Raw genomic sequence first — 14,153 nt, 5'->3', positions numbered from 1 at the left:
TGTTCTACATTCTGTCCATCAACTGTGTTTTTTGCTAGTAAATTACCTTTCCTGTAGCCCTATCTTGTGAGAAATAAGGACAAAGGCAGGTATATAATTGTCTACAAGGTATATTATAATGCTCTGTCTAGTACATACCCTTCATCTCCTAGAGTGTGGGTACTAAAGTGCACAACAAAACTGCTGATAACCTAGGAGTTCCAAGATTGGCACATTTTTGTGGTCCCTCACAATAGTCTAACTATTCTACTCTATTTAAAGATCCAGCATCTCATTTAAAGGCAAGCTGTAATGGGAAACCAAATAAAAATAAGTGGGTTTCCAGACCAACCATCTCTCGGGTTCCCCCACCTTATCAAGAGTTGGGTAAGCTGCTGAGTTTATTATGGTGAACACAAGGAAATGATGGACCGAGCACTGAAACTTTTCAGACACTAACCCCAAGTCACAGATCTAGGTTGAATTCATCATCTTTCTATACCTCACTTCGCCACTCCAGTTCAAACCCAGCTAAATGCAAATCAGTCTTCACCCTGTGTCTCATGGGAACAGCCCAGCCCGAACTGAGGGGATCTTGCAATAATTAAAGAAAGGCTTAACACAGTTATTCCTGAGTGATAATGAGTAAGGTAACTTCAAGCTGCCTGTCATACTCTTCTTTGAAACAATTATCTTTAGTAAGTAGAAAGCATTGGTTTCCAGCCCAAGCATTAGAAGACTGGAAGAATTCCTTTAAATTTAGGTTTTGGGAACTGCACTTGACTGTGTATGTAGGATGATAAACACACAGATTATGGGAATAGTCCATTTGCCTGCATGGAGAAGAAGTAAGTCAGAAGGCATATTCTCCTTTTCAGTACTTACATACCGATATCAGAGGATAGTCTAGTGAAGGTCTTGCTAAAGTAGAGGGGAGTAAAGAGAGCAGGAGGTGTCATGAAGACAGGAGAGCATGAAAGAAATGATAATCCTGTGTTATGCACCCAATGAGAAATTCAAAATATTCAGGAATCTGATTTGCAAACACATTTTCTGTCATAAATGTACATTTATGGCTTCAAAATGGCTTACTTTTCATCTTTCAAGAGTTCAGAAAATGATTCCTGAGAGGACTTAAAAAGTCTGCAATAGTAAACTCCATGCATATGGTGGGGGGAGTATATGAAGGCAATTGGTTTGCCCTGAAAGTCTGTGAATGCCTACAGTCTTGAGAGTTAATCAGTTTTCACAAACTATGATCTGACTCTTCCGATCTGGGAATTATCAAGGTTTTACTCCATCAAAGGGTTGGTGGAGGGTAGATCACTTTAAAACTTGAGGGGAATGAAAGAGAATGAAATTCTCTGAAGAAATAAATATTTTCACCAAGAAGAAAATAAAGAATGCGCAATTCCATATTGGCTGCATTTCCCCAGTGCAGAGCTTTATATTATGTACAATTATGCATTAGTGAAATGGGAGCATGGGGAACGTCACATGATATTTCTAATGGCACACCTGAAGACCTGTACCTGCTCAAATTTTTCAGGGACTCTGAGAATGTTTGTGACATCCCAAAAGTAGTAAATCCACACCAGGTTGTAGGACTACTACTTTGGGTGCAGATTTACTGCTTTTCTTTGTGAGTTGGACACCTAGAGCCCGATTACGATATCAGGCGGTCAGACCACCGGCTGCTATTACGGCAGTCAGGAGACCGTCAACAAGCATGAGGCGTCCAACTGCCGTATTTCCATTTGACTGCTGGGCTAGTGGTCAGAAGTTGTGAGTACCACGGTGCGGGCATGTTGAGGCCATAGGAATATGCCACATCAGATGAATCCGCTGTGTAGCGCCTTCAGCATGTCAGTGCACTGTGTGCCATGCACCATGTCATGCATGGCACACAGTGCACACATGACAATGCTAAGGTAGGGGGTCGCTACATGTGCCCCCAGGACCATGTTGCTACGAGCTCCAATGCCTGGTGACCCCCTTGTTGCCTTTCCAGCAATATTTTCATGGCGGGGTCCCTGACATGAGAAGGTTGCCAGAAAGAGCAATCGTAAGCATGACGGCGGGTCCTGCATCGCACCGCCGCCATTCTGGGACACTTTTCTGACCGCCACACCATTGGGATCTATGATCCTGGCGGAGACTGTAGTGTTGTGTTTGATAGCTGTGGGTCCGACCACCAGTATCATATTACGGTGGTCGGACAAAAGAGCTGTCAGTCGTCAGACTGCCACCAACAGGTTATTGGCGGTCCGACTGATGACATTGTAATGAGGCCCCTAGTCTTTATCTGTGCGAGAAAGGAAGTAGGAAGCACTATACAGCATTTATACAGTGTTTAAGGTATTTCATATAGATTATCTTCCCTTTCAAAATTACTTATCTTGTGCACCGATTTTCACATGTTTATCAATCCAAATTTGCTAATGTATGCTGTTATTGTTGTTATATATCAACAGGGTATATACGGGGGTTTACCCAAACATAGTCACTGGGACCTGGGTGCAGCAATATATCAACAATATATCAACAGGCAGGTCAACAGTTTCACAACATTTGTTATTTCATTAAGGAATGCTGTTTTTGTAAAACAGAGCACTTTTAGTGCACAATATTTACTATATTTTGAAAAATATGAATAAAGAGAAATGCTATTTTATGATTGATCAATAAATATCATACTTTTCTTTCAGTATCTCACAACTGGATTCCTGTCAAAACCACAGGTCCTGCCCCTGATGCCAGGTTAGTACTGAGAAATAACATTCATATAGCATGCCTGTTTTAAGTAATATGTGCTGAGCAACTAGACCCTCCACTGTTATCTAATTTGATGATCACTCAAAACATCCCCCATCTAGATCCAAGCAACCTGTGAGAGCCTACTTTAAGCACAGGACAGACATTACGGTTTCATCTCTTTTTGTAAAGTGGATTTACTCTGTAATTATACACAAAAAATCCTCCTTATGGGATAGGATGGAATTATGACGTCTACAGAGATCACAGGGCCAATTTCTTAAAATTTGGTATCTCTCAGCCACAGGGTTTTTCAAATGAGTGTGTCAGGAACTCATATATCTCCACATAAAAGAGTCAGGGCCAGCTCCTCCACACCGCAGCCAATGAATAACAGTAACACAAGGCTTACAGAATTACTGACAAGATGGGGGTCAGTGACTCACACCAGGACATCCTTGCATCTCCAAGAAATTATATACCAAGTCGCTGAAATGAATACGTGATCATTAGAATCTCAGTAACACCATAGAATGAAACAAATACAACACTTGGTAAAATACTGGAATAATATATACTCTGATATCTCTGTTGCATATCATTTGTGCAGTCTGCAGAGCAAGAACCCTCCTTGGTCCCTTCAGATGATCACAGTTCCAAAATGTATGTAATCAAAGTTTTAATGGATGAAGAATGTGAACGCAACAAACTGGTGTCCAGTTCAAAGAAATATAATCAGGGAGAAATGAATGTAAAATAAGCAAGTCGTCAGTGTTCACAAATCTACATAGCAATTCCTACCAGAAAGCAATGATTCAAATTCTGGTAAAGAAGCCAGCAGAGGTGGAATCATCACAAAAAAAGAGCAAAGAACAGGTGGTGCCAGCAAAACCGCAGAGGCATGATGGAACATTGCTATCAGTGTAACTGATTTATATACAGCCTGCTAACCGAACGTACCGTGACATCAGAGGACTTCTATGGCTGATGGGAAATGCAGTCCCTGATGCTGCTGACATAACTTTCTCTAGCATCAGATAACAACATTCAGTGATGATCAGTGTAATTCCTGAAATGAAAGTATAAACATGTATAGTGATGGTGCTCTGGAAGCCTAAGCAAAGGGGATGATGGACGGAGTGCTGAACATTGCAAGCACTCACCACCAGTCAACTGATCTGGGTTTAATCCATCATCATTCTTTAGCTCACCGCCACCCCAGTTCAGACATGGCCATATGCAAATCAGTCTGACCTTGTGCTATATGGGAACAGTCCAGCCCGAACTGCCATGCCATGTCGTCCCGGGACCGGAAACAAGCATCCTGGGACCCGTTTCTGGCCAATCAGCCGCCATCAGCCAGGCTAGCTTGAATCCAGTGGCAAAGTGAGCAAGGGACCCACGCCTGGGCATACCCTGCCAACTTAGTGCGAACAAAGCAAAAGCAAAGGGGATGATGGATGGAGTGTTGAACATTGCAAGCACTCACCACCAGTCAACTGATCTGGGTTTAATTCATCATCATTCTTTAGCTCACTCCGCCACCCCAGTTCAGACATGGACATATGCAAATCAGTCTGACCCTGTACCTCATGGGAACAGTCCAGCCTGCACTGCCAAGCCATGTCTTCCCTGGACCGGAAACAAGGATCCTGGGACCGGTTTTTGGCTAATCAGCCGTCATCAGCCGGGCTAGCTTGAATCCAGAATCAGACTGATTTGCATATCGCCATGTCTGAACTGGGTGCCCTTCGATCTACCCTCCTCCACTGGGTCCCGGACCCGGAGGAGGAGGGTAGATTGAAGGACACCCAGACCTAGCTAAATACGAGCAGAGCCGTGTGACTGGCTCCACCGGGCACTATTGACGCCTGGGTACCACCAAGAGTGGGTAGATCCAGGCAGGTTGAAGATGACGTAGGGTAAACTTGTTACCTGTTTTAACACTTATTATTTCTTGTAGATAGCAATTTTTTCATGGTTTGAAGAATCGCAGGTTTAATACACCAGACAGCGAGAAACATGTTGCCCAACACACTCTAACAGGAGCACATAGACCCACAGAGGGGTACATGTTAGCGCCCTGTTACACTTCTTTTAATTAGGACAGGAGACCCCCAGAATAAAGTTTGTCCATTCAAGGGACTCCCAGCCCTATTTTAATTCACCACACAGCATCTACACTTCTTGGCCCCACACCCGCACTCATCTTATGGCAGTTGGATAGAGGATCTCTGACAAAGAGACCCTTTTTAGGGAGCCCGTTGGGGATTGCACTGCCGCCCCAACGAGGAGCAGCCTAGATGATGAAGCATTACACATGAAAGGGTGTGTGAGGGCATTATGATCCAACAAAAGGATCCCCACAACCACCCGTTTTAGGGTACAGTGAGGACCTATCACTTGGCTTCTCCAAACAGCTACTTTCTTCTTTCCTTCTTTGAGAGAGGAACAACATAGAACTCCTTTGTATATTACTATATAGTTAACCTCATCGAGTTCTCACAGAACTACACTCCTCACCACATGAACACCAACCAAACACTCACTTTTTGACTAATTCAATGGGATACTGTTAACCCTAACACAACATTGTGGTCTCTGTTAACTCCTACAAATACCTCACTTGGCACTGCACATACTAATCATCAGATGGCACATACCCAAATTAGTAATGATCTGTGGCTGCACATACACACCCATCAAAGACGACTAACAGTTACAGTACACTTACAATCAAACATACAAAAACATTCTAACTGCACCTCCCTAATGATGATTCTACTTAAGAGAATACAGAACACAGTCAGTGATTGAATCCTTTAGACCAGGATGGGAAGGCACCCAAACACAATAGTGCTCTACAATGACAGTGATGAAAATACAGCATTATATATGTCTTTGTTAATATAGCATAACATGACGTAAGATGTCAGAAGTGGCATTGTGTGGGAGGTCAGGAGCAGAGACTTGGGTGGCCATTACAGTTGGATTTCTCATCATAACTGGTGAATTCTAACAATATTTAGGTTCTTCATCACAGCCATAATATCCTATCTACTGATATTTTGAGGCAATTTCAATTTAAATGCTATTTTTATTTTCTGAGTTAGGAACCAAAACATCCCTGTGACAAAAGTGTATTCCATGATTTAAAAAAAATATATATATGTTTTGTTTTCTGGCAAAAACAAGAACTCACAGTACATTACCGCGGATTGTGGGCAGTAGGATTCCACTGTAGGTTTTGGCCTTGGAAATACCCTGACCTAGTCACCAGCCATGGCATACACCCAGCTGTGGCCTCGAGTCTGTTGGACATGTTACTCTTCCATGCATAGCATGATATGGCTGCATGTGATCTTCTCCAGCCATGCCCTGCACTCACTCGATGTGACAAGTGAAAACCTATTCCTTGAACCATTCTTTGATTTTTGGAGGTGTTTAACACTCTTTTAAAGTTTCTTAACAGGCAGTCACTGTCGGCAGAGGGTTTGATGGCACAAAATCCATGCTTGAATGTCTTCAAATCTAACAAAAGGGACATGCAAGTAATAGAATGTTCATCAAATTCTGTCACCTTCAACTAAGTTACGTAGTTCTCATTTGACAGACCATAACAACTTTAATCTTGTTCCACCAACTGCATTTCACCATATATCTGTGGATGGAAACTACTGTACAGACTATAGATAGTCTAAACAATTTACCGAAGGCTGCTCAAGATTGGGAAATGAATTGAGGACTCCAGACCGAGATGGTTCTGGAAGGTAACTAATGCACCCATACACTGTGTTGCAAGAAGAGCTCAGTTACATGTGAAGGAGTGGGTGGCACCTTCATTGACAAAAAATGGACCACCTTCAGGAAATGACCCCCTCTCACCCAGATAACATTGTGTTCATGGCATGGGGGCGTTTCTGCAAAGAAGTCCAAAGAGATCCCTGTCCAAATTGCTGTATGGATAGGCACATGGCATAGTAAACCCTTTTGTCTCATTTAGTTACTCATTTATATTCCAGAAGTTTTACATACTAATGTGCATCGTGCATGAAACATGTACACCAGAGATATTGTCGGACGTGATTCAGAGTTTCAAGTTCACTGCAGAGGCCCTTGAGGTGATGCCCCCATCTAATTCCTGCTGTTGTAGACGCCCCGTAGATAAGTCAATGTAAACCACCAATGTGCGGTTAGGTCATGGTTAAACCCCAATCTTTTCTAAGGGCCAGGCATAGTCTTATGCACACAATAATCAAATTGAGTGGACTCCTAGGTCTGATGAGAATGATCAGTCTCGATCAATGATATTTTTGGCTCTTATTCCCGCAGCAGTGTGTAACTACGAAATTATAATAAGCAGAAGAGACCAATTGTTGTAACTGTTGTACAGATAATGCTTTCGTAATTGTTTTTAAATTGTTGATTACCATGATCAGTTAACACTGGGATGATGCTCTCTGGCCAACATATATTGCAGATATTTGGTAAAAAGCTTGCTTAATGGCTAGGCTTGGTGGTGTAGGATTCAGCTTCCTTTAAAAAAAAAAAAACGTTATTGGTATTTGCATATCATTCAAACATTTGTAGTACATATCTTGGTTTCACGCAATTGCTGTTAACAAATTAGTCATGCCCCCCTTGGCGTGTTGGCCTCTGTTCAAACCGTGGGGTGTATACCCTGTTAATGTCCTAATACCTCTGTGGATTCCTGCCTTATGAGTGTTCTGGTCACCTTAAAATGTTTTGATGTCCCCCCCCCTTAACTTCCCAACATTCCCCTCCCCTACCCCACGCTGCTGTCAACTAGGAAACCCCTACACTTCCCGCCATATTCGTGGTCGGGGTCCTCTCTGTAGTTGTCCAATGTGGTGGTCTCGCCCATCTTCTCCGGATGTCTAGTACTGCGTGACTATGCGCCTCCTGTTATTCACACTATTCCCTCCCTTGTTCTTGGTTGTTAGGGATATCGGGTCGGGATGGGCCCTGTGGGGTACTAGGCGTGGACTCATGATCTTCATTTTTCATGCTGTCCATTGTGCCCTCTCTAGTCTGCCTATGCCTCGCTTTGTGTTCCTGAGCAGTATTCTATTTTCGCAATTCGCCTATTTTTCGAGTTCGCGCTTCCAGTTTAGGATTCAGCTTCCTTAATGATTACTGAATTGCCTGTATTTATTTTTGGAACAAAACAACCCTTATTTCAACACCAGATGCACCTGGCTCAACATACAACAAGCCCTCTTTGTTGGAGCGCCACAATACCAGAGTGATGGAAAAGGCACCTTCAAGGGGCTGATTACAAGTCAGGTGGGCGGAATTACATGAACGTTTGCTCCACCTGATTCCAAGTGGGACGGTGTTTCCACACCAGGCTTTTCCAGCTGTGACAGAACCAGATCCAATACTTCCAGCCAGAAAAATTGTCTAAGGTTTCGGCTCCAACTGCAGCCAGGCCTCAGTTTATTTATTCTGTCAGAAAACACCTTTTCTGTCCTTTCCCTAATACCACACCTACCGCACTCACCCTTCACCCACACAAAGGTTCTCGCATGTATTTACCACCTGCTCTGTGCAGGTGCTAAATACATTTGTTAAACCCCACAGAATTGGGAAGTCCATTAGCTTTGTGCCGCTATTAATGTGCAACTCGTAGCTCAGCCCCTTAATGTTCAGAAAGCATGGTCTGAACAACAATTAAAGGTGTTGTCTAACCGCTTGGCATGATGAGGTTGTAGAAGTTCTAGATAAAATAAGTTTTAAACCAGGTAAAACGCAGGAAAACTTTGCACCTCCTATTCAAATATTGGTGCTGACCAATTTCTCACTGTAGCTCTTTCTTATGTCCTAGGTCATATCAGCTGGTTAAAGCGCAAAACCCAGCAATTTCACAGTAGTCTCCTAGATTTTGCACTTCTGCTTCAAAAAGTTTTTTTTTCACACTAACCTAAGAGAATTGCAAATAACTGCTCGAAATGCTCTGTTTCAGGCAGGTGTGCAACGCCCATAGGGCTGAAAGGGCTTCATGTCCCCTCCCCCCACCCCTCCCCCATCGGGTGTCTCAGCCCGGGTTGCTGTGGGCATGGCTGGGCAGTGTCTGGAGTCTTTTCTCCAGCACGCCCGAATTTTTCACAGGTCTATAACGACATGTGCATATTTACATTCCTTTAACTGGTTAACGAGGCTTAGTGATTTTTTTCTGGTTCCAGTACCCCCTGCCCCCACACTGCCTATTCCTTACATTTGTATTTGTATTTTATATTTACTGCTGTAATGTGAGAATGCATTTAATAAAAAGGAATTTAAAGAAGGGTTGCCTATAGAAAAATGCCAGTCTTGTGTTTTTTTAAAGAGCCTGCAAAGACCTCGTATTGACACTAAATAGTGTTATAAATAAAACAGCATGTATTCATTTGTAATGTGACTTTTCTGTTCCCCTTAATTATCTATCATGGATCATTCAGGCAGCCCTCGAACGCAATTAAAAGTGCTTTCTATTTATATTTGCTGTTCGAAGTATGCACGGATGAGTGCTGAAAATACGGCTTTAGGTGACTGTTTATTTTTGTACCGTCTGGGACATCAAAATAATGAGTTGGCAACCCTAATCATCAGAAAACTGGAAATTTGTTACAGGATCAGAAATTATTTATTTCCTCCAACGTTGATCCCTGATTAATGCTATAATAGCAATAGTTTAACTTATATCTGAAACCCTACTCCACCATCAATAGCATGCTGAGTTACTTCAAGTGTCTGGAAATGCACCCTGCATTCAGACAACTCCCTCCTCATTCTCGCCCTTCACTTTCACACTCACAGCTATCAGAATGCATTCACACTGATCACCATGCACACATGCCAATCACCCACTCACCCTGCACTCACAGTGATCACTCTGCACTCACAATGCACTTGTGCTTTTCACCCTGTACCTCACCCTGCAGTCGCACAAGCACACTACTCACCCTGCACCCATGTGATACTTCATTCACCTGTCCCCCTCACTATTCAATCTGCACTCTCACTCAAATAAGCCTATCACCAACCATGCATTCAATCCTTCCCACTCTGCACTTACATCCGCACCCTAATTCATATGGTCACCTCACTCACCCTGCAGTAACTCTTCTTACTCTACTCTTGCACTGACGCATCACCCACTGTGCACTCACATGGCCACTCCTTCCATCCACACAGCGAAGAGGGTTAATGTGCCTGCTACAAAGAATGTGTACCATGCAGATCACGAACTTAGTGCGAGTAACCTGAGTAGCTTTATAAAAAAATCTAATTTGTAAGAAAAGTGCTATAGAGAGATGAGGGGTGATGTTGGTGGGTGGTAGTGAGGGAATTCATGGAGAAGGAGGAAATGGGGGAGGGAGAGCCAAAAAAGAGTGTTGCACCACATGCGATCAGTGCTATGGCCTGGCCGGGCTGGGAGTGTTAGCCCACTCCTGAAGTTAGGGTCTAGTTACATCCCTGGTTTCAGATGATGTGTAAATAGAAATATGGTCAATGCAGACCTGCATATAAACTTCATGGATTTCCCCCAACATATATTTGTTATCATTGATAAAGAAATGGAAAGCAACAGGAGCCTTGCCCAAGCCAAATGACATTCCTTGATAGTGGAAAAATTTGTATCCACCTGTAATATTCTACAAGTAACAAAATTGTGTAGCGGTGATTTACAGTAACCTGAATGAATGCGTGATACTCCCTTTGTAGTCTGAGTCCCTTGTAGGGCACAAAAAATAGAAGCAAGCACACAAAATACTTAATAACTTGTTTAGAGCTTGGCAGATACTGGACAGCCCCCAGTAGTGGCAGATGTCCTGTGTGTCCTATCTAGAGTGCACAGAGAACCTATGCACTCAGCATAGGTAGGGTAAGACTTCCCCCAATATTTGGTGAAGTTCATGAATCAATCAAAATCTAAGACCCTCAGAATGCCTAACAAACTAGCAGGCCACACTAAGGGTATTGAAGTTGCTTCTGGTTTGTGGTAGTCTTATCATAGTTCCTGTATGACAGCAATTACGAAAAACCTTTACAGACTCGAAAGTAATGAAGCAAAAAATATTAAGCAACAAAAGCATTTGTTAATGCTCTGAATGCTATTTACATTGGGGATGCAGATCCCAATTCGGATTTGAACCACTGTTTGTAATTTATATTGGATTACACTGTAGGAGTTAATTACACCTGACAAAGGTGTTTATCCACTCGATTTGCAGCATATAAATCCTAGCAGAATTCTGAGGGCCAGAACAAGTGATCTGGTATCCAATTTGTGCCTAATTCACCAATCTGAAGAGTTAAACTGGGGTGCAAATTGACTCTTAGATGATAAATATGGTGTGAGAAGTTGGCCAGGTATATGCTGTCCACTATTTAAAGTGTAGCAAAAATGAGAACAAGAACCTGGTATCCTAATTATTATATACTGCTTTTACAACAACCACACTATATTATTTCGGTGATTGGGTTATTGATTCACCCTATTTTTAACAACTCTTTCATTTAGAAGGATTTTATATCCTTCATATGGAACACATAAATACCATACACAGTTACATTCTTGAACAATTTACATGATACTTACAACAATATACAAAACCAACACTTTTTTGACATACACAACATTTCTGCACAAAACTTTACACAAACATGACTACATCAAAACAAACCAATGTGCCACATATAATCGAGCAATTGCTCAATTTGGATATCATTAACGTTTTGAAAATGTTAATTTAAACTGAATCCTGTATCAATTATATTTCTTTTTGATCCTTTATCCACTTGTTGCTAATTTAATAGCAATTGCCGACGCGTTTCAAGCCTCACTGGTTCTCTATGGGCTCTCATCAGGGCATCTTACTTTCCACACATTGGACACATCTATAATGTAAATAAAACAAACTATAACCTATTAGACCAAAAACCCTTTTCTTACTACTTCTCGTGCCCATTACTGGCATTTATGAACATACCTGACAATGTCGTGAACACTTTTTATTTTCAATGATCATGCGGCTCTCTCAAAATGGATCAGTAAATCTACTCCTCTGATTGTCTGTGAACAATAAAGTTTAATTTAAAAAAGGGGGGAACTAAGCAAATACTCTATTTAAGTCGTGGTACTGCTATTCATAAATAAAAAAACAAACCTTTCACATTTCAGATCGGTGGCTGTACACTGTTTCTGTAGATTGCTTGTCTTTGGGCGCGTGTAAAATGACTCTATGAGGAACATCGACATCCTCGTAAAAAAGTGACCCATATTTATAGCGCATTACATAGCTATCTCTAAGGGGAGTTGTATATGCCCAACGTACCTCTAGCCAGTGAATTGCCTGTGTCCCAAAAGCATTCAATGCCTGTATACTTCGCAATATTTCATCAATTCTGCGGAGCACAAATTCAGATTTTATTAAAACAGCCCTTCTTTAACTATGCGAGTTTGGTAATTAAGCGGCAATCCAATTCTACGCTCACCTTTTCGTTCCTCAAAGCGAACGTCTCTCCTCGCGCTACCAAACAATTTCGCAATGGACGGCTCTGTGAATATCAGCCACCTGGAAGGGGATCTAATCGCGCTGATGTTTCTGGGAATTGTAGTACTAATCCTACTTATGCCACTACTTCAGTGTCTTACTCGTGTGCAAAATAAATATAACTGTGCCCGTATATTACCTACCACCGTGGCAGGACCTATTTTAGCGACCTTTAAAATTCTTTTTGGTAATCTCACCCATTCTCAGAATGATAACAAATTTGCATGCGGAACGGACCGTCAGGGGCTTCCGGGAATTGTAGTTTATCAAACATTACATAGCCTAGTACAAGCTTGGATCACTGCGCCCTATATTTACTTAGTTATTTTTGGGATTTGATGTTTATCATAAATAGCAGATACCACGAACCCTTTGAGATTTTGACCATCACTAATATTATATTATATTTTAACCTAAGCATGATTGCGAATTATTTGCATTTCAATTCATTGGATGCACACTACAGATTACGATTGAATGCACAAATCAGGTTACAATTGCATGCCAGTCTCTAATATTTTATACCAAAATGATATCAAATCCTCAAGACTTCTGACATTTCGTTTAATCCTAACTGAAGTTGCACGGTCGACAGTTGGGATACAGGTCTTAGAATTGCTGAGAGGTCAGATCAACCTCAGGGACACTCAGGAACTCACCTCCTGTGTTGCAAAATCTTTGGAGTCCTCAGGAGCTTGGGAGATGCAAACTGCTCAGATGTGTTAAAGATGCCTGCCTTGCAAGGGAGTAACTCCCTTACTCCAAGATAGATTCTTCAGTCATCCAGCGTAGTGTAGATCATCGAAGTACTTGGTTTCTGCTTGCAGAGTTTAGTCCAGGTAAAATCTAAAGTCCTGTAGTCAGGAATCATACTTTATACCCAAGGAAGGGGTTGAACAAACTCTGAAAACCGACCTATGAGAGGGTCAGGACAGAGGGGTGGTTACACCCATGTCCTTTGTCCAGTTTTGTGCCAGAGCAGGAGCAAATGGCTCCTGCAACCAGTTTGAAATGGACTATGCACAGGGACTGTCGGGCACCCTCAGAGTGCACCCACCCAGCTCCAATATACTAATTCCTGTCTGGGAGGTGGTCACACCTCCCTGTGACAGGAAACCTATTGTCAAGCCTTCCCCTGCTCGAGTTCAGCTCAGCAGTAGGAGGACAGACGCGTGTCTGTGGCTGGCAGCATCCATTTTGTGATGCCTAGGTCGAGAAAGCTGGTACCGGGTAGACCGGTGCCCCATTGTAGTAGTTATACAAGGGAGGAATCATACCTCCCACACCAGTTACTGGTGTGGAGATATGATTGCAAGGCGTTTGACACCAAACATGACATGTTTCTAAGCAGCAATTTTAAAGTTAGCATTTACTGCGAGGTTATAATGCACTTAAATATATATGGTTGGCTGCATCACAAACAACCCCAGAAAATAGGTACTGAAGGCAGCAGAGGGGCTCTGCTCATGCAGGAGCACCCTCTCACATAAAACCCAGCACCACGCCTTCAGGATTGATAAGGCCTGCCATAGGGGTGACTGATAGGTTTATATGTGCAGTGATTTAGAATAGATATAGTGAACCTATATCTAAGTAAGGGGTGCATGCACCACCTTGCACAGGCTGCAGTAGCAGACCTGTGCTGTCAGTTTGAATGGTCTCTCTGGGGTGGCATGATACATGCTGCATCCCCTGGGAGGCCTCGGTGTACCTATGCCCTCGGTACCTGGTGTACCATGTACTAGGGACTGATAAGGGTAGAGGGAACTGAGCCCATGGAACTTGAGCCTTACCAGGTTGAACTCCTGGGCCCAGGGGGACCCCCTATGGAAGAGCTGTGCCAGGGTCAGCAAGACTGTC

At 42.6% G+C, this 14,153-nt stretch overlaps 1 protein-coding gene across 1 annotated transcript in view; it reads left to right on the top strand.

Moving 5' to 3' along the window:
• Window positions 1-14,153, top strand: part of LOC147727101 (RING finger protein B-like) — a 677,508-nt gene that overhangs the window by 142,266 nt on the left and 521,089 nt on the right. The window contains exon 9 of the mRNA XM_086963055.1: window positions 2,688-2,739. Within this exon, the coding sequence (XP_086819181.1) occupies window positions 2,688-2,739 (52 nt within the window). The remainder of the gene's footprint in view (window positions 1-2,687; window positions 2,740-14,153) is intronic.

The sequence above is a fragment of the Lissotriton vulgaris genome, chromosome 3_1 (assembly GCF_964263255.1).
Source record: "Lissotriton vulgaris chromosome 3_1, aLisVul1.2, whole genome shotgun sequence".
Lineage (NCBI taxonomy): Eukaryota > Metazoa > Chordata > Amphibia > Caudata > Salamandridae > Lissotriton > Lissotriton vulgaris.
This window is presented reverse-complemented; position numbering and strand designations above follow the sequence as displayed.